The sequence below is a fragment of the Clytia hemisphaerica genome, unplaced genomic scaffold (genome assembly GCF_902728285.1).
Source record: "Clytia hemisphaerica strain Z4C2 unplaced genomic scaffold, Clytia hemisphaerica genome assembly, whole genome shotgun sequence".
NCBI classification, from domain to species: Eukaryota; Metazoa; Cnidaria; class Hydrozoa; order Leptothecata; family Clytiidae; genus Clytia; species Clytia hemisphaerica.
The window spans coordinates 164698-190033 of record NW_027104612.1 but is presented as its reverse complement, the minus strand read 5'-3'; the positions used below and the strand labels follow the sequence as shown (position 1 = coordinate 190033).

Sequence of the window (25336 nt, the reverse complement as noted above, 5' to 3'; positions counted from 1 at the left end):
TTTCATTTACCTATAACTTTTGAAGGAATTCTTCAATCTTTATAAATTTGGTATCATTGGAAAGATATTAGTGAGTGGAACAATTTGAAATAAAAAAAACTTTACAAAGATTATAAAAATGAAGATGAAAATGAAGAAGAAAAAAATGAAGATCTTGTAGAAAAGTGCTATAACTATCATTTTCACTGAAGTGAATCCTTAATCATTGAACGTCATCACTGTGAAAAAAATTCTCAAAAATAATCATTCAGTCAAAAGATATCAAACAAAGTTATAAGCTGATTGACGTCTAAAAACGCTGTTTTCTACAGTTTTTTGCTGTTTTTTGGGGTCAATCACTTATTAACTTTGTATCATAACTTTATATTGAATAAATATTTTAATGAAATTTCTTCACAGTGATGATTTCCTAAGATTAAAGAATCTTTCCAGTGAAAATGAAAGTTATAGCACTTTTCTACAAGATCTTCATTTTTTTCTTCTTCATTTTCATCTTCATTTTTATAATCTTTTTAAAGTTTTTTTTATTTCAAATTGTTCCACTCACTAATATCTTTCCAATGATACCAAATTTATAAAGATTGAAGAATTCCTTCAAAAGTTATAGGTAAATGAAAAAAGAGTGCACACTTATCGTGAATAGACTTTTTAGTACAAATACGATAGGTTTTAGCGGCGGCGATGGTCGATGCAGAAAAAAAAATAGAAAACGAAAGTAGATGAAAATTCTAGAACATTCCAGAAGACTCTAAAATATGGACTCGCTCGCTAAGATAAGATTTAATAATTCCAGTCCGCAAGAACTGTGAGTAACACAGCGCGAATAAATTCGCGTTAATATTTTCTCTTTGAAAACTTGACCTCTGATACCCAGGGTAGTCCGCAAGTGCTAGGTAGGCGTAAGCAAGCATTCGTAAACATTGCTCGTTTTTTTAAATGGCGGATTTCATTCTCGAAAACCTTGCCTTTTGATTGCGCAATTGTCGCATTCATTTTTCCCGCGTTAAATACTTGATTAGCTATATAAAGTGCAAAGGAAGTGATTTCTAGTGCGTGAACCTATAAATACATTGCTTGCATAACTTGCGATAGTGACTTTGCCTCTGGAGCGCTTCGCTTCGTAATTCTTATACATATCATATACATATACACTAGTAGTATGACGATCTTTGACATTGAATCAGAGGACTGTATTCGCACACCACTAGCTGAGGCTGGAGTTTATATACTTATACCTAAGAAATAGGGGGTACCCGATTCCGCAATTCCGCCAATTTTTTCTCCAATTTCCGTAAAACCGTCTTAAATTGAACCAAAATTCCGTCACCGAAAATTCCTTTGAAATTCAATATTTTTGTCAAAAATTCCGCAAATTTTGAATATCTTTTACCAATTCCGAAATTCCGCAAATTTTTTTGCTAAATTCCGTTTTCCTCCCGCACTAAAATTGTCTAATTTTCCGTCTCCGTCAGGCAGAGAGAACCCAATTTCCGTAATTCCGTCTAAATTTTCGCCAAATTCCGCCACTCCGTCCGAAAAAAGGGCCGATTCCGCTCCTCCGCCAACCATGAAACCCCCCCCCCCCCGAAATAGAAGTAGAGAGATTGTTGTTTTTCCTTCTTTCTCTCTACTCCTTCTATTTCCTTGCTTATTATACGGAAAATTCTGACAAAAGTAAACACCCTTTTTGGCGGGAAAAGACGCCCACATCGCACTTAATCTTAATCTAATATGGAAAAATCTGAACAGGATATAATAAATAATATCTAATACACGTAGAAAATGATCTACAAAATTTTATGAGATATGAGAACTTCCACTGACCTTTATATAACCCTGGACCAAGCTTCTCAATCCCAGCCAAGCAAAATCTTTGATCGGAGTTTTTTGAAAATTGGTACCCTAATGGCGACACTACTCGATAGCGGTGTAAATGCATCGAGAGCGCTAGGTCTACTTTTCCTCAAATTCTTTTGATGATGTAGCGGCGTTAGACGTTAATTTTTAACACTGCAATGGCTTCTCCTTGGGTACCAATTCCAAAAAAACTCCAATCAAAGATGACAGATATTGCTTGGTCCAGGGTTATATAAAGGTCAGTGGAACTTCCCGATACGAATTCCGCGTATTACAGATGGGATATTTACTTTTCTTTGATTCTATCTACATTTTTTGCGGGATGATATGCACCCACATTGATTGGAAGGTGAAGTCTGATGACAGTAGAAGGACTGTTTTTAAATTTTATTTTTTGTTCCACATCATCAGTATCTCTGCCTTTAATCATAACTTCTTGAAACTGCAGATAACCGATTATCATTAATAGAAAATATGGCATCGACGTCTCCATATCAAATTGCGTCCCTTCTGGACAAGGTAAAGCATATTTTCCATCATTATATTTTCTGGTGTTTTTAGATTTTTGTTGTCATGTTTGGCCATTGTTCATTCCTTTTTTACGTTCAATTATGAGGTGCAGCCTCTCTTGAATAATGGAAAATGATGATAAGTATATACAGCCTTTTTTTATTAAAAAAAACACCACAGCAAACTGTACCCTTTTAATTAAGGGGGGAATAAGGTAGAGACTCCAGAAGTCACGCAACTATCGTTGACGTCAAATCAAATGTTTAATTTTTCCGTGAACTCTGAACCCTTCTAACTTTTTTTCTATTTATATTATGCTAAAGTAGCGACTCCAGAAGTCATGCAACTTTCGTCCAGACGGTGTCAATCGAACAACTTCAAACAAAAATCGCAATCGAACGTAATTGAACACGATCGAATAATTGCGATTCGATAGTCGAACGTAATCGAATCTTAATTGAACGGCCAATTTCTGGGTAATATTGGACTGCGTTCGAGTAATGTTCGATTGATAGTTGACTATGTTCGATTAGTTCGATTGATTGTCAATTACATTGGCACAAGTGTTTCAACCGGTATTCCAACGAAGCCATATTTTGGTTTGTATAGAAATTTCGCCCGCTCAAATCGGAAGATGATAAAAATTGACCGTCAGTCGAACATGGTTTTTTTTCCTATCTACAATTTTGTGTTTCCGGGGGTTTTGTTGTGTTGAATTGATTAACTAACAGTTAGGTAGGGTCAGGGTTGCTAGTAACGGCTTGTCACTGTGCTGGGTGCATACTCGGCGCCTTGGGCCCCGCAGGGTTGCTAGTAACGGCTCGATTTTCAGTCAGGTTAAAAAAGGGGCAATTTTACCCATATTATAATAACATTACCCCCGTCTCTTTTGTCATTCTATATAAGTATTTACAAATTTTGTGTTTTGCTGTGCAAGTGTGGCTCAACGGATAGCGCGCTGGGTTTCTGATCAGAGATTCTTTCATTTGGTGGGCTCGAATCCCGGTCGGGTCGATATTTGGAGAAAGTTTGAAATATCAAATTCATAGAAAAGTTAGTTGAAATCAGAAGAACAAGTCTCAGAAAGTCAGAAAATAGAAAAGGAGATAGAGAGATAGGAAGTAGAAAAATAGAAGAAGGGTGATGTTCGATTGACGGTCAATTTCTATCACCTTGCGCTCAAATCTAAACAACAAAATGGTTAAATCTCACTAAAGCAAAACATTGCGGCCACGGCATTTCCCTGGATAAAAATTCTGGTCATGTGACCATCCGTTATTTTAGACCAATGAAAACGCTTCATTTCCCCGGATTAAAGTTGTGTCTACACTAACACGCGGGAAATGGCTAGAAAAAGAAATAAAAAACCGGGGGTTTTTATTTATTTTATTTATTCTTTATTTAAAGTTGGGTACACTAATAGAATTACATAACATAAGTAATTCTAATCAAATCCAACTATGAAAATTTCTAAGTAAAAAGAATAAAAATTGTAAAAAGAAAAAAAAAGTAAATCTAACTATGTATAGTCATCTGGGGTAATTACGGGACAGTTAAAATTAAGGGGTAAATATGGGACACCCCTAAAAATGGTGTTATTGTTATAAATTTGGATTCAGATGGAGAGGATTTTGGAGATAGTCATTCTAGCTGCTAGAAAAATGTCTAGTTAGATTATTCTAACATATACTTTTGATGTTTCAACAAAAGTTCATATGTCACCATAAAAATCAACTTTCGTAGTTTTAGAAAGAACTTTTCAAGCTTTAGTGTCAGGAAGAGCTGCACTCACTTTGATTATATTTTGACTGAATTCTGGCATCAAGATACTATGGTTTGAGATTATAATAGTCTCATTATCAAACAAGGCACCTTATCTCTAAAAAGTGTGTCCCATATTTACCCCGTAGTGAAATCTTAATCTTGGGGTAATTATGGGACACTAAAGTTTGAGTTTCAAGTGTTTATTTTTTATAAGAAAAGTACAAACTTGATTTTCTAGTTTAATGGAATCATAACTACACTCTAAGTCTTTCAAAGGTTTGCATCTAAGTTTACTTCAGTTGGTCTAGATTGCTCTATACAAATATTACTGTTTAAAGTGTCCCGTTATTACCCCAAAATGGGAAAAAAGCTGGGGTAAAAACGGGACACTGTCACTAATTTTGTTGAAAGTCCTTTAAATGATAGCACTTGGATTTGAAGTCATCAAGTGAATGCAAAACCTCAAATATCATGACCTTTTGGAGAGATATCTGGATTTTTCAATAACATTTTATACCTGTCCCATATTTACCCCAAGGGTGTCCCGTAATTACCCCAAAATGCGGGGTAATTACGGGACACCTTTAAAGTAAATTTTAGGAACATCTACTAACTTTCAAGGAAAAGTAATACATCTTATGTAAAGGTCATACTTTGACAAATAAAATATCAAAAGATCGGATCTCTAGGATTAATACTTTCAGAGTGATGCCCTAATAAGTCAAAATCGTCCCGTAATTACCCCAGATGACTATACAGGTTTTACAGGTGCATATGGGTGAAATCGTTTTTAGAGCATTTTTAAATAGAATTAAGGATTTAGTATTTTTGACGGACGAGGATAGTTTGTTCCAAGTCGATACTGCTCTAAAGTCAAACGTGTTCACACCAAATGCACTGTTGTATCGTTTGTTTAATGGCAAAGCTAGGGTATGACCGTTACGGAGTTTGTAGACTGATTGTTTCGTTTGGAATATATCATGCATAATTGGAGGTTCGAGGTGATGAATGGATTTAAAGACCTCAATGAGTAGAAATTTGAGATCTCTTACATGTATATTTTCAACATTACAATCAGTCAATAGAGCTTCGTAATCTAGCCAAAAAATTTTTCATAACTCTAAGTGCCCTATGATGGCACTTATCAATTTGGTTGCTACCCCTTTTCCCACAGAACATCCAGACCAATGGGCAATAGTTAAATGGCGAAAGAATATAGGCATTGATCAGGTCAAATTAAATGTTTCTCCCTTCTTGCGGCAAACATAAAAGACTTTCTATCCATCTATCTATATTTTAAGTATCAAAAGGTCCTAAGACCGATTATCCATACATACAAATTATAAGATTGTATAAAAATAAAAAGTAAATAACCTATGTAAATCTTTTTTTGCACTAACAGAGGACACAAAGAAATAGCTTGAGAAGGCTAATAAATTAGAGAAATGGCTAGAGTAGGCTGAATTAGAGTATAAGTAGTGGCAGAACAACCAGTAAAACTAGGAAAGTGCACAACAAGAAGCCAAACAAAAACAAAAGAGTTATATATGCAAAGATAAAGAAAAGCTGGTTGTAAAATAGTGGTAAAATTTGAAATGGGGGAGTCCTCGATTCAAACAATTGCTAAAAAAAAAAAAATTATTTAATAAGTTACATAAATGTAATAGGGATAAAATGCTAAACTAGTGAAGTACTGATGCATAAAAATTAGAGACTCTAGCAGGCTAAGTTGAAATAGCTAGAAGTTATTATCAAAGGTGCTCAAGAAGACTAGAATTAGGCTGAGACTAAGGCACAAAGATGCTGAGAATAATTATTATTAATAAATAATAATTATTCGAATAATTATATAAATTAAATTAATTGGGTAAAAATTGATATAAATATTTAAATATTGTGTTTGTGAAAGTTTGAGAATAAATTATTTAAATGTTTTATTTTATGCAAAAATGTATATATAAATATAAATTAAAATTAAAATTACGTTGGTTTAGCCAGAATTTTCAACTTTTGATTTGAAAGACGATAGTTCAATAATATTAGTAAGTTCAGGTTTTAAATCGTTCCAAAGATTAACAGTGAAAGGTACAAATGAGTTTCTGTAGGCCAGAATGCGACCATGTACTTGTTGGAAACGGATGCAGTTTGTATATCTTGCTCTACTTGGTAGGAATGATTCTGGGATGGCGACAGATTTATGGATGATTTTGTGCATCATTATCAAATTACGAACCTTACGCTGCTCCTCTAGAGTTTTCCACTCTAGTTCTTTAAGCATAGCTGAAGGGCTTGAGTATCGGTTCCAATTCACATGCACGAAACGAGCTGATTTACGTTGGACCATTTCAAGCTTGTCTCTCAAGTGTTGATTACCCTCACCAACAGGGTTCCATACCGTGGAAGCGTAATTCAGAATCGGGTTTACATACGTTATACGCCTTTGCCTTGATAGCTCTGGAGCAACCTCTTAAATTTTGTTGTAGAAAGTTGCGGGTTTGTTAACCTTTCTTGCATACCATATTAACATGAGTATCCCATTTCAGTTTTTTGTTGAGAATGACTCCAAGGTATTTGGCGCTATCAACTGATTCGAGCTTTTCATTATGGATGGTATAATCTGACTGACTGATCGTAACTCCTTGCCAGTGACCCCGCAGATAAATTTTTAGTTGGCAGACACTGACTTTAGGTTGGTTTGGAAATCGTTTTATTTTGAAATGGAATCTTCACGCGATTTGGCTTACGCGTAACACTTGTGTTGGATTAATGTTTGATTACGATTATGTTCGATGAGATTGATTGCGATTAAATCAAATTGGATCACTCTGTTAGAGCTTTTTAGCGTGGGCGGCCAAGTGCTTAAGTACCATACCAAAGCGAATAAAATCTAACACACAATATTGAATCAATCGAACGTAATCGAATATAATCGAATGTAATCGAAGCAATCGAACAGTAAATCCTGGGTAATATTCGATTGTGATTCGATTGCGTTGGACAATCGAATTGCAATTATTCGATTGCTTTCAATTTTGTGTTCGATTGATTCCGCGTTCAAATCGTTCGATTGACACCGTCTGGTTTCGTTGACGTCAAACCAAATGTTTCATTTTTCCGTGAACTTTGAACCCTTCAAACTTTTTTTCAATGTATGCTAAAGCGTTCCGGTTTTTACTAAATGAAAGCCCGTGATCTTAGCTTTCCAGCGATATATAACACTGTGGACACGGGCTAGACAGCAAATTGGTAGATGCCGAGCGTTTTGCAACATTTTGAAATTTGTTTGCCGACGGGAGAAAAAAAATTTGTCTGTCTGGAAACGGAGGAAAATGTATTTGAAGGCTGAAACTTTGTATGTTTATCAGAAAAAGGGTGAGGAATTCAAAAATCACAATCGCTAATTCTAATTCTTTCATTTTCATGTAGTTGTTTTCACTTTTTTGCTTCTTTTGCATGGGAATGTCCCAAAAAACAGTTTTTATTTCTGCCGAAATGGATTTTCTTTTCATTTGGGGTTTCTCCTTTCAGAAAAACTTATTCTTTATTCATAAGTTTTTGTTCCTCCATTTCCAGAGGCCCCTTGAAAATGGGTCCTACCACCTTTTTTGACTCCATTTCAACCTTTTCCAAGCTAATTTTCTTCAAAAACAAAAATAAAACAATGCAATGTCTTCTTTTTTCAAAAAAATATATATCTTTCATTATTTTGTAGCCTTGGAATCCAAGCGTTAAACTTTTTTCACAGTCTAGTTTATGATATTTTTGCTGCTGGTTTAACGCTTGGCGCAGGTAACTCCCCTGCAGGGACATTTTTCCCTGCAATGCAGGTTCGAGCTTATTGGCCAGCTTTCGGCGTATTACTTAGCAGTACTTCCGCGCTCAATTTGATAATTTCGATGCGCGCGCATGATTTATGGAAAAAGCTGACTCTGCAGAAAAAAGGAAAACAAATGAAAATGAAAACATAGATTCATTTAAAAATAAAATGGCTGTTGACTGGAAGTCTAAATACATGTGGCTGATGTTTTGATGTGGTTTTTAGTAGTTTTGAAAGTCTTTACAGCTTGTGAAAGAGTTTTTATGGTAAGTTGATTATGTGTGTTTGCCTGGGTTTCCAAAGTTCAGAAAGTCTGTCAACAAGGGTTCACACACAGACTGTTTACAACATTCTGTGCCAGACTAATCTACCTGCACCAAGCTCTATAATTTTAGAACTTTGTGAGGTGAGGTATTTTTTGTTTTTTGTAAAATTATGAGCTTGGATTCCCAGGCTAATTATTTTGATAAAATACTAAATATTTTTATATAATAATATTTTAACACCATTAAAGAATTCTCCCTCCAAATTTCAGGTCTCTTGCTACACTAGAAAAAGAGATATGCAAAATTGAAGAAGCATGACTGGAAAATTTCTTTTTTTTCTTTTTTGTCACATTTTTCGAATTTTTCCAAGCCATTTTCCTAACCTTTTTTTGACATTTTTAGTCAATTTTTTGACACTAAAATTTGAATATCTTTACAACCACTTATCCTCTGGAGGCCTATGACCCCTCATTTTCTTTCTTTTTCAAAGCTCTACAAGATAGGATAGGTTTTGAAAAAAAAATTAAAATTTAAAAAATCTTCTGGAGTTGCTAGTTGCTAAAGCGTTCCGGTTTTTACTAAAAGAAAGCCCTTGATCTTAGCTTTCCAGCGGTATATAACACTGTGGACTCGGGCTAGATGGCAAATTAGTAAAGTGCCGAACGTTTTTGCAACATTTTCTAATTGTCTTCCGACGGGAGAAAAAGAATACCCTGAGTGCTGAGACTTTAGGATCTTGTAGGAGCACCGGTAGGGCTGGGAGCTTTCTTAATTAAGTAATCGAACTTTGTTGTCCGATTAATGTTCGACTAAGTTCAGTTAAGTCGAGCTTTAATCGAATACTCCCAAGTTCTTCAAAATATAAAGTTAGTGGAGGTCTTCAGAGAGAGCATAGATACTAAGAATCATTCGGACTCTAATTAGAAAGATTAAGTACACGTTTGTTTATAAGAACATCCAAAATTGTCAAAGCAAATAAAAGGAGGAAAGTTCATGTAAAAAAAGTGGCAAGTGTGAAAAGAGCTCAAAATATATGCGTTTATAAAGACAGAGAGAAAAAGAAAGGAAAAGTATCAGACGATCATGTTTATTTAACGCATCAATAGCTCTATTTTTATTTATTTAATTTGATCACACCTGAATAGTGGTTTCCACATTCCATAGAGCTCCCGCATAGCGATATTAACAGCATCCGTCACAGATTTTTGCTAATATTTCAAAGATGAAACAAAGTATCATGACTTTATTCCTGACTGATACCTTCTGCCACAGTACCATATCCACAAAGACTCAAGTTCTAATACCTAACACATAGCTACTTCTGTGGCAATTTTGTCAGTTTGTCTGTTTACAAACCCAAGGTACAGATTTGATGCAATGCACCCATATTTTTAAAAATGGAAGTGTAGGGTCCATTGGTGGCCAAAAAGGGTACTTTTTCTTGTGTTTTTTTTGTGTTTTTCCACTAAAAAGTCTGTAACAAAAAAAGTATTAAGAAAGTATCAGTATTTTAGTTAAGGTGTGCATTTTCTTATTATGTTACCAAGAAGTTCATCATGAATTTTGGAAAAAAGTAAAAAACTGTAAATTAATTTTGTTTTGAGACTTCTTCGAGGAGTTCCATCTATGAAAATTCCAGATTATGTGAAGTTGAAAAATTATGGACCTTCGGCTTTTTTAAAAAAACATTTTGCTACCACCCAAAATTGGCTTCGAAACAGCTTGTTTAGTGCCTAAAAAGGAATAATTCTCTTGTGAAAGAGCAAGAGTTCCATGCATTATGCTTCAAAGCCTCTAGAGGTTTTTAACTTTTTAATTTTTGTAGTTTCATTTCATGCCTTTGTTTTTACTTTTGTTTGATAATTTTCGGTGAAAATGCATGCTCTAAAGTTCATAAAATCCCGGAAATTGCAATTATAAATTTTTTCTTGTGAAGTTGTTAGTTTTTGAGATTGGCTTAGGCCAAATTTATTCTTCCAGCTCAAAATTATTCTTCTAGCTCCAAATTTAGTAGATTTAAGTTTTCTATGTTCTAATTTCATTCAAAAATTCTAGGTCATGATTTCATTAATCCTGTTAGTTGTTTTGAGGTTGTTTTTTTGCTCAAAGTAGACAAGTAAGCTTGCAACATTTATTAATATTTGACACACAATTTGGCAGGACGCTCTAGCGAGACTAACTGTTAGAAAGGTTTCATGTGTTGCCCATACATAGAATCAGTGAATGTTGTATACTGTAATTACAGTCGTAATTACCCTGCAGATGATTATAGGGAGCTCAACAGGTGTTGATTGGAAAAGATTGGAAAAGATTCATCAATTGTAAAAACAGTATCAGGAGAAGGCTTGTCTTTGTTGAAATAATCTGATCACAGAAAATCATCCACCCACGCTTTAAAAAGTGCCATTAGTCTACAAAAATGGCTTTATTGGACCTACCCCGGTGGGGTGGAGTCCTATAAATTAACCTGTGTTAGTCCGTCCGTCCGTTCGTTCGTCTGTTACCAACTTTTCTCAGGATTGAATCATAGGAATCTTTTGATTTTTGGTACAAAGGTGCAAAATGGTAGTGGCCGAAATGTGACGGAGCCCGATTTTCGAAAAAAATTTCTTTGGGCAAATTTGGGCCAAAAAACGGCTTTTTGGACTTTGTGAAAAATTGGATCATTAATTTTTTCAGATTTTTTGCATGAAAATAGTTAAAAGATGGCTCAAGCAGATTTTTGCAAAAAAATTTTGTTGGCTCAAAAAACGCATGTTTATCTATAAGAATCACTATTAATAAGCATACATCAATGTTCTTAGTCAAATTACTCAATTCTTTGATGAGATAGATGTTTTTTTGCTCACGGAGTCTTGAATATGAAAGAATATTTCACGATCATGAAATTTTGGTTTCTAAACGTTTTTTTTTATAAGTTAAACAAACGACTAATTTTAATAGATCGTCACTATTTGTGTTCTGAATGATTTTTTAACGGTCATGCTCACGTATATATCAATTAAATGTGTTAAATTCATAACCAGGTAGGTCCATAAAAGTATCACGTTTGTTTCTTCTTGGACCTCACATTCTATTTCTTGTCTGCAATTTCTGTATTATGAAAAATGTAAAATTGACGTTTATCCAGCAATTGAGGTTAAAATAATTCTACCACAATTGTGACTCCCCAAACGGTACCCGAAAATAGGACCAGTGATTTGTTTTTTGTTTTCAAAAATGATTTTTAAGCAATATATTTCTTTATTTTCAAATCATATTCAACTAAAAAATGGATTAAAAATCAAAGAATTTAGATTTCATTATGAAATCTGCCATCTTATTATTACGATGTTTTTAACTTTAAAAATGAAGATTTTTTGGAAAGTCCCACTTCACATTACGCTATCTAATTCCACTGTTCGATCTTCACGGAATCTATTGCATTTATCTCTATCCATCGGCCATGGTAACATGTTTATTTTAGATGTTTTAAATGAATTTCTCCTTGACCAATGACGTACGATGAACGATTCATATGCGGTATATTTCTATTCATAATCGATTCCATTCATCTTTAGATAATTTCTAGGGTTAAATGACAAAATCATTTTACTGAAAATTTAAAATCAGACAGGTGTCTGCTCACTGACTGTTCTTCGCTCAAACTCTTCATTCGATAAAAGCGATCTAGATTTCTTTTTATCCAGGTTGGACTCTTTGTATTCACCGATCATATAATGTTCTTGCTCTTTCTCATCGCTCCCTTCTTCGAAATTAAAGTCATCTTCACAGCAAGTGTTTCTACAAAGTCGACATAAAAACATACAAAGTTTCTTCGATCGTCGTTTCGTACAAGCATAACAACACATTCCAAAGCAAACACCAAACATGACCACCAGAAACAAACCAACCACCAGTAATACTGCTAATATGAGTAACACATTTAAATGCCTGTCAACTAAGCCTGTTATAACATTTGAGAACATTATAACAAGCTCTTCGGGCTTGAGATTGATATTCACTCCCAGCGACATATCGATCATACTCTGAAAAACGAAAAAAAAAACATGAAATTAATGAGAAAAAGTCTACAGGAAGAAGCTTTAATGACCCTATAGTAAAAGAATTATACAATTTATAAACGTAAGCCATTAACAGCGAACAATAGTATCGTAATTAAGAGAGGGAATTTCTTCATTTAATACCACAATTAAGAAAGATTGATTCGTGTCGATGTTGTATCTGATATTATCATCACCAATAATACTGCTAATTATTTTTTTTAGAGATCTATTCGTTTCTGCTAGGGCTCAAATTAGAAATTTGGAAAACAAAAATACTCCTAGCCAATAAAAATGTTCGTTTGCAATATATCTTTTTTCTGCTAAGGCTTAACTAAAAGTCTACCTGTCATGATATTATCTGCAATGAATGATACATTAAAATTTGGGCTTTAAATAGTAACTAATTTATAATAGAATATAATGGATCTTTATATCTTAATCACTACGAGTCTTCGATCAATTAGAAACATTCTTTTTTCTCTATAAATAAACCTTGTCAATATTTTTTTCCATAGAAATCAAAACCATCAGTACCATCATTCTTTTTATCGCCAGACAACAAAGAATTAAATTTTCACGCATATTTGAAAATAAAACTTCTGCCAAGTATAGACTTAAAATCTTCATAGTCAAATCACCACCTTAAATCACCCCTGTTTACAGGGCAAAAAAGACCCCCTCTAATCCTTACTTAGTCCTCACTCAACAGTTCAGCAATATACACCTATCAAGCCTTAAGCGTAAGGAGATTTGGTTAGACTTTAACAGGAAGAATTGAAAGCAAAATGTTTCTGTAAGAAAATCAATACAACGACCCTGGACATTTTAACTTGTAACCAAGTCTCCTCCTGTTTTCAGCATTGATAGATGTAAAGTTGTGTACTTTTCATAACATAAGTACATTTACACACGTTTCATTTTCTGCAACTGAACTTTCCTCAATCACAGTCTATATCTGATGCATTGCAGAGATGTAATGTACTATCAAAAGATAATTCCAATTCAATTACTATGATTAATAAGCAATAAATGGTCTCTTTGATCATCATAATGACTTTGATCCTAATTTTCTGAACCTTGTGTGCTCTGTGATTTTCTAGGTAAAAACTCTCTCCTAAAATCAAAGCTACTTTGTATTTAATGTAGAATTACCTGTTAACTAGTACACTATACTCGTTTATACATTTTATTAAATATTGATTTGGTAATTACTTAATTCAAAGGGAATTTATCGGATCCCGATTCATTGTTCATTTCAGTTTAGCTTAGTCTCGACTTGGATCTTGGTAATTATTCAATGTTTTATCACAGTAAACAAAACTCTGTTGCCAAGATTAGGCGTCGACTCAGTCTAAATTGTGATCTCTGTAATATACTAAGTTAGGCAATTTCACACAAAGCTAAGTATTGGGTTATTTATAGAGTTTAAGACTGATTAAGTTAACTGATTGGATTTTTGATCGATTGTTGATCCACATATCTAGTAATATTTTCACGAGCCATGTTTTCTTTCTTATATTTATTTACAAAAAAGCATAATAATAACGTGCGACTCGCAGAATATTCACTACCCACCATTTTTCAATCCTTGAAATATTCAAAACAAGACAAGACCTATCCACACACGTATGAAGTCTATGGTAAATCCTTTTAAAGAGTAAAACCAAAAATATTGGTCCAGACTACTTGAAAATATTTAGCTTAAAATCTTTATTATTTTTAAAATCTCAAAAATAGATTGGAACATGATAATTATTTTTATCGAAAAAAGAAGAAATAGAGAATAGGTTCAAACAAGCTGGTTGCTAAGAAGATTCTAGCTTGATAAGAATGAATAGTGCTGATTTATTTCGGGGAAAAGCGTACTTCCTTTATGCCTTTAAAATGTATTTTACAATTTGTTCCAATCTTATGGGAACTTTAATGGTCGCGTATGGTCTCCCTTTTTCTTTCTAAAAATTACAATTTGAGTAGAGATTTTCTTAATTGAAAAATAATAAAAGCCAAATACTTACTTCCAACTTTAATCTTTCACCTAGTGAAATTAAGCTCCAAAAAGTCTTGTTAGTACGACGAAAATGGTCTTCAAACTAGCTCGAAAAAGCAAATGCTTTGTTAACTCTGAAAAGGCAAAATCTTGACAAGGTCTTTTTAAAAACTTCTTTCTTATTTAAAAGAGTCATTTTTTATAGCCAAAATAACCTATGTAAAAGCCTTCTTCTTCCATTTTCAACTGAGATTGGATAGAATGGGTCTACGGGAATCGTGTAGTCTTAAGTACATCTCTATTAATTTTAACAGTGTGAAGTTTTAAAAATGTTTGTTTTTTGATGAAAGAATATCTCCCAACTTTTACTTTTATTGGTCTTTACAGGGTCATGTCCATAGGCCTATCCAATAATTGCTAAACTTTGCCTTTTTAGGAATTTCTGAATTTTTTAAACCAAAGCTCCTAATCATGAAAAAATGATCAATTTGCACGCCAAACCTGTATCAACTTTATTCATTCAAGATTAAAAAAACTAATCCTTAGATATGTAGATCGGCCATATCGATTTGAACATTTTTATAGTGAATCATAAATGGTTAAAAATGCTCAATGTTGAGCAGTGCAGTGCTGTACTGTCTGGTTGCTTCAAAGATGATTATCCCATTCTCTCCACCATCAAGGATGGCTGCTGCAAATAAAGAATTTTCTTTCAAGGATATTTTTTATAGAGTGTCGAACCAAATATTGAGATACCTGCTTCATGCTTTGAGGATTGAGAATTTTTCGAAAAAAAAGATTCAATATTTCAACTTTTAGAAAGGAAACTTACTGAAAGGCGTGATATCGAAGCATGCGTTCTGCACGGAGCTTTATCAAAATGTGATATTTAAAACATGAATAAGATACAGACCAGCCAAGTCTTCATAATATGTCACTGAAGGTATATAATCTGTCTTTGTTTCTCTGTTATTCAGATGAGTTCATCGGACAAAGATTTTCGTTACATGGCGACAAACGATCTGATGAACGAATTACAAAACGATTCCATTAAACTTGATGATGACCGAGAGCGCATGGTAAGACATTTTCATATTATTTAAATACAGTAAACTCGCGCTTACTCGAACTTCTATTATTCAAATCTTTCCATATAATTCGAACTTGTTTCCATTTCCCGTCGAGGGGAAGCCCTCTTAAAAATTGCTTTCTATAAAATTAACAAATGAGATTTCTCGTTCGAGTTTGAATTAGCGAGAGTCAACTGGAGCGTTCTTGTTTTGTCTTTGCTCTATACAAAAAAGCCGTGCACTCAATAAACACCAACCAAAATATCAACTAAAAGCGTGAGGAAACTGGGTTAGAATTTACCAGACAGGATTGCGACGTCAAACGTCTGAAATCTCTGTATTGGTGTCTTTTTGGTGTTTAGAATTGAAAGGTGTATTTGATAAATCTTCCTTGACTCTTCTCTGAAAGAAGAAGACCATTTTTAAACTAGCTGTTTTCACCCCATTCTTTAGGTGGTGCAATCTATTGTTCGATTACTGGAGGACAAGAATGGAGAAGTCCAAAATCTTGCCGTGAAATGGTACGTTTCAATTAATCGTAATTCTTCTATAATTTTTATAGAAATAGTCCACTGATGGTCGAGTTCTTAAGTTAAAAAGGATTAATGTTTGTAATTTGAAAGAATTTTTGGTAATTCTCTTTGAAAATGGTGGCCTTGTCAAGGACTGCTTTTCTTCTTCACTGAGCTAAAAATGAGAAGAAAGAAATCAGAGATTTGCCGATTTCAGCCTGTAGACTCTACTCTAAATTCATACCTCTTTCTTCTAGTGGTGGTTTTATTTTAAACTTTTTAAAAGATAAGTTTGACTTACACTTCGTGATTTCTTGTTATTTTTTTCAGCCTTGGTCCTCTGGTGAAGAAAGTGAAGGAATATCAAGTAGAATGGATCGTTGATAACCTCTGCTCCAACATGGCCTCCAAAAATGAACAGCTACGTGACATCTCCAGTATCGGTATGCTCGTTATTTACTGTCGAGACAAGAATAGGAAATCTTTTTATCTTTTGACTGATAAGTTTATCGCTCCAATACACTTATCAACCCTAAGAGTGAGGAGACTGGTCTACCAGGTATGATATTGTCGTCAATTGCCAGAAACGCTTCATTTACTAAGACTTGGTTTACCAGGTTTCCATACTCTTTTAGGAGTCGTATTCCAAATTCTTAAAAGACTTTCGTACACCCTCGAATATTCTTCTCGTTTGTCTCTTGTTAGGTTTGAAGACGGTGATTAGCGAATTGCCATCAGCTTCGTCACCTTTATCGTCGAGTATTTGTAAACGAATCACCGGAAAGCTAACTGACACTATAACAAAGGTATAACTTTCTAACTTTTATAACTCTTGGTATTGAATTTAAAGTTGACAAGATTAATCTTCTATCTCGGAACAGTCAGATATTTACGGTGTCGTCCGAGGTGACTCTACAAATAGATAGAATCTTTTCTTGCTTTAATCACTTTGAAATGAATTTCCATTTCTTGATTCTCGAAACCTTGATGTTAAGATACACGAGGGTATGTCTGATTCTTCAGGTAAAGGCACGCAGAACTCACAAAATATAGTGGCCTTCCTTTTTTATCAGATTCAAAAATAGGGCTGTGGCAAGCGTTTAATTTGATGACTATAATCTCGCCAGATTTCACCCCAAACATACACTCCATACCATTTTACAAGTGAACTCTCTTCATATCAATTCACTTTCATTTCTTCATTCTTCCATTACAGACAGAAGATCAATCAGTCCAACTGGAAGCTTTGGACATTTTGGCCGATCTTTTGAATCGTTTCGGTGGATTGCTTGTGTCTTTCCATAGTTCTATTTTGAAGTGCACGTTACCATTGCTCAACAGTCAAAGATTAGCCATCAGAAAGCGAGCTATCATTGCGTTGTGTAAGTCTCACACATGGTATTTTATAGCCCTTCTTACTTGGTTTGTTTATAATGATGATTACAATGCCCGCACGAATTAACGGGCTGCTGATAAGCTCTTAAAATCTCTCCTAGAGAATTCTAAGGACAAGAATGAATTCTTAACCTGTTTGTTTCTTCAAAATTTTAGTATTTTTCCCCCCTTGATTTTCCAGCGCAACTGGTGATGTCTGCATGTAACCAACTATTCGTGGAACTGATGGACTTTCTGATCAAAGAACTGAAGACAAAGAAATCTCACTTGGACGTCCGAACGTTCATTCAATGCATTGGCTCTATATGGTAAGATTGACCATTGGTTGTTCTTGGTTGTCAGACTTTTCGCAAACTCAGATGTTATTGTTATTGGGCAAAAGACATTTTTTGGCTGGACAAAAAAAACACAAATTGCCAAAGAAAATATCCAAAGGCATATTGTTGCATACTGTTGCTTGTAATTATCTCATGACTGATTACAAGAATCTCCTTAAAACTATTTCTTATAATTGATTTCTTTCAGTCGACAAAGCGGACACAAGGTTGGACCGTACCTCGACCAAATCATCCCCAGCGTTGTTGAATACTCCAAAGTGGAAAGCGATGATGAGCTCCGAGAAACTTGTATCCAGGTACAAAAGTTAATCATCCGTTAAAGCTGTTTTTGAAATCAATGCTGTTATTTCTCATTTCTTGAATACATTCAAGATAATGTTAGATCTCGGCAGAGATCCTCTCTTCATTTTTTTGAAATTGGAATCTTGTATAAAAAGATCAGAATTAGAGCAATAAACTTCTTCGGGAATAGTAACCTGATTGGTCAGTAATTCTGACCAATTATTTCCAACTTAATATTGCGAACTTAACGACGCTCTTAATAGACATTTTATTCGTCGTTCTTTTTTACATTTTAGTCATTCGAATCGTTCATCTGCAAATGTCCAAAAGAAGTCACATCATACATCTCACAGGTATCAATACCATTTCACACTTGAATCAAATTAATTTTATGAAAATTACGCTGATAACCGTCAAAGAATACGAACAAAGTGCCTTAAATGACTGATTTATATAGCAAATTAAACATAGTAAATATAGGATATGTTTAAAGCCGGAGAGATACCTGGATTGTGTCTTTAAGTAAGAATGATGGAACAATCTCAAGAAAAATAAGAACTCAATGATGAACATCTTATACATTATTGTCTTCGAATTACTTTTCTTTCACTCTTTGTTCAGAGATAACACGCAGCTTGCCTAGAGCACTTGTATCATGATCGTAATTTTATCTTTCAACAACTTAGTTCTTCTTATTCATAGATAACGGAATTATGTTTGGAATACTTGTGTTACGATCCCAATTACAATTACGGAGATGACGAGGACGACGAAGGAGATGAAGCGATGAATGAAGACGATGATGACGATGAATTGTAAGTTGCAGTTTCCTTGAGCTCATAAGATCTTTCAGGTTCCACAAGGTTATTATGTAGTTCAGCGTGATTAAAGATAACGCTCCAATTTTGAACGAATAACTTCTTATAGTAAGAGGCAAACCCAACCTGGTCCATTTCAAAGAATGAACTATTTAAAGAGTTTTTCGCGCAGAGGGAGGGGGTTTCTGTTAAGGCCTAAGCAAAAATTTTCAGGCCTCAAAAACTGAAGTCACAGGCAAAACCCCAAAACTTGATAAAATTTCAGAGTCAACGAAACCCGAAACCACTTATACCAATCGACTTGGCTTCCTTGACCAAGAGCTTCTATTGACCTGTCTTATTTTCTCAATCACCAGAGACGAAAGCGACGAAGAATACAGTGACGATGATGATATGAGCTGGAAGGTAAACATTTCATTCTTTGCCCGGCGGAGGTCTTCACTACACGCACAAAATCTAACTTTTAAGAGAGTTCACTTCTTTTTGTAACGCACATCCCCATAACTAATATCTCCTTCCCAACAAAATCTAAGTTGGTCATCTCGATTTGTTATTCAGTCTTGAACTCTGAAACAGAAGCAAAAAAGGTCAAGTATAATTTAGACAAAAAAAATCTCAAAGTTAAATTGTCTACTTTGCGTGCTTGATGATTGTGAAATCAATAAACTGTGATTTTACCGAAACTGTTTTTGATTGTTTTTAAGGTCCGAAGAGCAGCTGCGAAATGTCTTGGATCAACTTTCAGATCACGTCATGAATTGCTGAGCGATTTCTACACAAAAGTCTCTCCAAAATTAATCGCTAGATTCAAAGGTATGGTTTCTTGCAATCTCAATGAATATCTCATTTTTACTGGTTGATTGTTGAATTCTTTGTTGATGGTCGACTCGTCAATGTTGCAACTTCTATCTGAATGGAAACTTGAACGGTATAAAAGTTGTTCTTTTATGACATAATGAATCTTTTACTATTGATCGCAGAACGAGAAGAGAACGTGAAATCAGACATCTTTAACGCTTTCACTGCACTCTTACGACAAACCAGACCATTGCTCCCCGCTCAACAAGAAGATAACAGGTAATTGGCTTGAACTTTTTAATGGTTGCCGCAAGGGAGTTTTTCTTCGCCTCGTTAACTTTGTCTGTGAATTCACCCATAAAGTTGAACGAGATGATATATATTTCAATGTTATATTAGGGGTGATGCTAGGACTAATTTTAAGGCTTAGTTTACCAAAAGTCGTTTTTTGGGGTATAAAAAGTTCTTGTAAATGCCCGGTGGTACTATTGTTAAACTTACACGGGGAGGCCTTCTCCGCTCCGACAGCAAAAGTTTAAAAAAAAATTATGAATACTCTTTTGCAAAGTAACAACTCTCCCGAATCAAATTTAATAGCTCTTTAAGTTTTAACGCGATGTCATTTAAACTGATCATTTCATTTTCTTTTTCATCTCAGTCCATTGAGTATGTTGCAAGGACAAGTGAACGCCATCATCAAAGCCACTCACAAACTGATGCAAGAAAAATCCACCAAGACACGTCAAGGATGTTTTGGTTTGCAGACGGAACTGGTGAACGTGTTACCAGGAGCGCTGACCAATCACATTCATTTGATTATTCCTGGTATCTTGTACTCTCTAAAGTAAGCATCTAGGAGGATATTTTAAACTGTGTGGTCAAGTGATTTGTCTGCTTAAAAGAACTTTTACAACGAATCTAATCCTTAGAATATACCGCTTTTAGAACTCGACTACTGATATGATAACATTATTGACTTCATTTTTATATGATGAGCCTGGTCCAATAAAAAGCAATTCTGATGTATGCAAGGTTTCCCCGATTAAATTCACTGTATAAAACACACATCTCGATATTTCAGCGAACGCACTTCAACATCGAACATGAAGATAGATGCTCTTTCATTCCTTGGCGTCATACTACAACAACACGAAAGTTCGATCTTTTATCCACACATTCCTAAACTCATACCTGTAAGTAAACATCGAAATTAAGTTTCTAGAAAACCACAAAATTCTTTTGTGAATTGTGAAGATGCTCAGACATTTTCTATCATTTGTTTCGAATGGAGATTTCATGATAATTCCATGTCTGGTAGGCTTTTTGATTTATGCTGGTTGGGTATTGAAAAATTCTTTCTCTAACCCAAATTTCTCATTCGGATTCTGTGAAAAAGTCAACATTATTAGTAAGTCGAATTCTCTTCCATATCCAAAGGTCTTGGTGTCATCAATCAAAGATCCATTTTACAAGATAGCAGCCGAAGCACTAGCAGTAACACAAACAATCATCCGCGTCATCAGACCTGTCGGTAAGGCCTAACAAGACATAATCGAAACTACAAATTCCTCCCTTTAATGCTCGTGTTTTTGTTGAGACATTTAAAGCTGACCAATAAGTTTTCTTCTGCAATGGGCAGTTCCAGTTATAGTCCGCTACCACCGGTGACGACATGGATTTTTCGTAACAATTTACTTTTGGGGAAAAATCAAAATATAATAGCCGCATTCTTTTTCACCGTCCAACAATTTACTTTTGAAGAACCTCCGGATTTCCGTAACATTCGAGAATTTTTAAGGAAAAATCTTGGATTTTCCAATACGCATGACAAAATAATTACGGAAATCCTGCATTGTCCGGAGCCTTTTTCAAAATTTCTCAGGACTTTCAAGTGAAAATAATTCCAAAAAATCCTTTCGTCTTCAGAGGGGGTAATGGTTTTTTTCTGGAACTGCCAAATGGAATGAATGCTAAACGTAGTAGATTCTTAATCGAAAATGAACAAAACGGACGGAAGGAGAGAGTAGTCCCGTCGGAGTCGAACTTTAAAGGTTTTGGAGCACTGATTGAGGGTGCTGGTTTTGAGGGAGAGCAAGGCAGAGGGTATCCAAAAGGGTCCGAAGAGCCTCATAGTAACTGTCTAAGAAGGGAATCATTACGTTTATTCGATACTGTTGACTCTCTGCTGGCAACTCAGTAGAGTTTTACATTAGCGGCAACGTTACTCAAACAAAACCCATAGAGCGAAACTGTATAAGAAAGATATCAAGGAGCGTAGTAGAAGATCTAGATCCGTCAATTTCCATAAAATATTTTATTTTCTCTAAAATATAACTGAATATGCCGTGACTATTTCGTAGTGACTATTTCGCAGAAGTATAGAACTTTCAATTTTTAGACCGTGATAGTACGTTCGACCACAAGCCGTACATTAAGGACATTTACAGCGCCGTTCTTCTTCGACTACAAGCCGCTGATATCGATCAAGAAATTAAAGAAAAATCCATCACTTGCATGTAAGTTGTTGAATCAATCGGTCGCAATATGATGAATCCGATAAAGTGACCCTAAAGCTGCACAGAGGTCGAAGAAGGATAAAAGCCTATTTCACAGAAAGCTGGAGAGGCCCATTGCAAAAGCAATCTTACATCACAAAAACTCTTTTTTGACTTGGTTGATAAAGTATGCCTTTCTTTCCTTACTCAGGGGTCAGCTGTTAGCAAACGCTGGTGACAGCCTAACAGACCAACTACCGCAATGTCTTCCCATCTTTCTGGATCGTCTCAAGAACGAAATCACGCGGTTGACGACTGTCCGTGCGGTCATCATGGTAGCTGAATCACCGCTCAGCGTTGACCTGTCGCTATTATTGAACGACTCCATTCCACTGTTATCTTCCTTCTTGAGAAAGAACCATCGAGCTTTGAAACTGACCACGCTGTCATGCTTGATCACACTCACTAAGAACCATGGTAAGAGCGTCTACTTTCAGTACTAAGGGGAGCTGGTGTGCATAATGGCTTATCTGGCACCCAGATGCAAAAATTTTCATCCGACACGCTAAAGCTCTGAAGGTCGGAAAGATTTTCAACATCTGGAAGGTTTAGATTACGGAATTTTGCAAGACTGCGTCAAGGATTTTGCAGAGGGAGGTCTGGTAACCCAGCCCTCCTTTTTGGGGATTGGCGGGTCCAACTGAAATATTTACGCACGAGCGAGCGCAGCGAGCGAGTGCGATTCTTTTGGCAAAAGCGCGGGAAAAAAAGCTGATATGCGGGGTGATAAAATCGATTTTTACCCTTTTTCAGCCTCGTTTCCATTCAGACTTTCGTCGTCGTGTGCAACTGTCTTAAGTCCCAATATGGAGAATTGTCGCCTGCACCCGACTGTCTGTTAGAAGCATTACGTAATGGATTTTTTCCAAATCTCTTTGTAAATCGAGCTCCGGCGTCAAAAACAGTAGAGTATTTTTATAGGAGGATGAAGACGTCATTTCTTCGAGAAACGTCGGGCGAAAATATAAGTATCCTTCTCGATCGGGAAACGTCGCTCGGTTCGGAAGCGTATTGTTGATCGGACCATACTGCCTTTTAACAGTCAAAACAAAGATGGCGGCAAAAATAAACAACTGGTTGCTACCGCTCTTTCGCTATTTTTCTTTGGTTTTTATGCTTTTAATGAGTTGAATTGGATCATGATTTTTGTGTGATTGTTACAAGAAATGGTTGATGATGAAGTTTTCTTATTCTTCCTTCCTGAATTTGATGTTTCGTTTGGTTTGGCATGAGAGATTGATGCAATCTCTTCTTGAAAAACAGGATATTTTATCTGGTCGATATTTTATCAACTTTCACAACAAACTAACTTCAATTTTGCCCGTATATTCACACAAATTCTAACAAGGCAGTTGACTGAATATTTGTGGATAAATCTGACCATGCTATATTTGAAAAATTAAATACTTGCGACATCAAAAAAGTTTGAACTCACTTTTTTATGATGGTCAGATGGTAGATGCCGCACCTATGGCTAAATCTTCATGATGCACCGACAAGCACGGAGACTTAGAAAATTTCTTGAAACTTTTCAATACTTTACCCCGGATCGAACCTACATGTTTCCGATTACGAAACACATAGTCTATACCACTGGGCCACGACGGCTGCTGATTTTCCGAAATTCAAGGTTATTTATGGAGTGACACATATAGTATATACGGGTGAACAGACCTCACGAGTTAGGCTAACTGTTATGATCGCCATTCCTCCAGGAAGACCCCACACACGGGTGCACCACCGGGAGGGTGCACAGCCGTCTGGGTGCATGTTAGGGATGAGCAGCAGGCTGGCTTCGCCAGCCTGCTGCCTATCCCTAACAAAACGCTGCGCTCGCCTGTGCGCTACGCGCACAATATTTTGCCCGCGCGCACCCGCGCGGTGTACTTGCAAGGCCGGTGCATCATGAAGATTTAGCCACTGGTGATGCCGCGGCACCCAAGGAAATTGTCGTGGTTGAATATGAACTGGTTAGCTTTAATGTAAAAATTTAAACCCAGAGCAAAATTTACTGATTGATGATTGATGTTTTAAAAATGCAACGTGGAAAATTTTTGGTTGTGAATTTGGACATCTTCTTGCACATGCGTTTAAAACGTGGAAATTTTTGCTGTGAATTTGGACATTTGTGTCCCTGCACGCGATTTGGAGCACATTGAAAATAGGCCGATCCTTAAAAAGCCGAACTTTTGGCCGATATGGACCGGTCTGGACCGTTCCTGGCCGAATTTGGCCGATGTTGACCGATCTGGGCCAATCTAGGCCGATCTTAGCTGAACCATGTTTCCTAATCTTTTCTCTAAACAAAAGCTGATCTAGACCGGTCCAAATCGGCCAAATTCGGCCAAGTCCGGTCTGAAAACAAACAAGCAAATCTTTTTCGTATGACGGTATTTTTTGTTTACAATTTCGAGTGCCTTAAAACTTTCGAATCTTTTTGTTAAGTGTTCGAATGAACTCCAGAGAATATTGAAATGTTTTGAAAAGTCTCTGACTCTAAAATCAAAACAAAAGCAAAAGGAAAAGTACCACAACAGAAGGAAGAAGGTGGAAGTATTTTTATTTTTATATTTTCACTAGAGTGAAAACCGTTCAAGAATAATTTTTCATGAGCTAAAAATTAAGATTATAAATTATCAAGATAACTGTATTATCGGAATATCAGCAAAGGAAAAGGCGAGTAACAGTTTTCTTTTGAGAGATTAAAGGAATTATACGGTGTTATATACACCCGACTCGTCTGAAACTGATGTCAGCAAAATTTTAATAAATGAGTCCTTTCAAATTTGTAAATAAAAGGAAGAAAAAAATCTTGCTCCACATTTTTCTTTATTCATTACAAAAGATTCTATTTATTTCAATCTGCTGAATTAACATACATTATAACTATGTAAAAGGTCAATGGCTTTAAGCTGTCGTTAGTTAAAAGGTCGAAACAACCAATTGTTCCTTTTGGTTTTGGTGTTACTTTATTAGCTGTGTATGAAATACGAAGAAAAATATTGACATGCAATTTATAACAGGGGAGATATATGTAAATGAAACAGGGATGTCTAAATAAACTAACGAAGGGACACAGTGCAATTCTATTCTGAGGAGGATTTCTAATAATCTTTTCTAAATGGATTCATAAGAGCGAGCGAGTCAAGGTTATAAAATACAGGAGAGTATGTGATTTACGACGAAAAAACTGTTTGAAAACAATTTTGCTTATAATCAGTATTTCGGCTTCCGTAAAACGTTCTGGACCGGTTCGTATCGGCCTGGACCGGACCATATCGGCCTAGACCGGTCTTACATTGGCCGAACATCACTGTTTTT

At 35.4% G+C, this 25336-nt stretch overlaps 1 protein-coding gene across 1 annotated transcript in view; it reads left to right on the top strand.

Moving 5' to 3' along the window:
• The first annotated feature begins 2155 nt into the window (after positions 1-2155).
• Positions 2156-25336, top strand: part of LOC136824254 (cullin-associated NEDD8-dissociated protein 1-like) — a 35939-nt gene continuing 12758 nt past the window's right edge. The window contains exons 1-18 of the mRNA XM_067080424.1: positions 2156-2376; positions 15225-15326; positions 15771-15838; positions 16160-16272; positions 16535-16635; positions 17046-17211; positions 17406-17532; positions 17750-17858; positions 18141-18197; positions 18547-18659; positions 19019-19067; positions 19367-19475; positions 19643-19739; positions 20119-20304; positions 20542-20653; positions 20898-20991; positions 21859-21976; positions 22167-22432. Coding sequence (XP_066936525.1) covers positions 2332-2376; positions 15225-15326; positions 15771-15838; positions 16160-16272; positions 16535-16635; positions 17046-17211; positions 17406-17532; positions 17750-17858; positions 18141-18197; positions 18547-18659; positions 19019-19067; positions 19367-19475; positions 19643-19739; positions 20119-20304; positions 20542-20653; positions 20898-20991; positions 21859-21976; positions 22167-22432 — 2032 coding nt within the window. The 5' untranslated portion in view covers positions 2156-2331. The remainder of the gene's footprint in view (positions 2377-15224; positions 15327-15770; positions 15839-16159; positions 16273-16534; positions 16636-17045; positions 17212-17405; positions 17533-17749; positions 17859-18140; positions 18198-18546; positions 18660-19018; positions 19068-19366; positions 19476-19642; positions 19740-20118; positions 20305-20541; positions 20654-20897; positions 20992-21858; positions 21977-22166; positions 22433-25336) is intronic.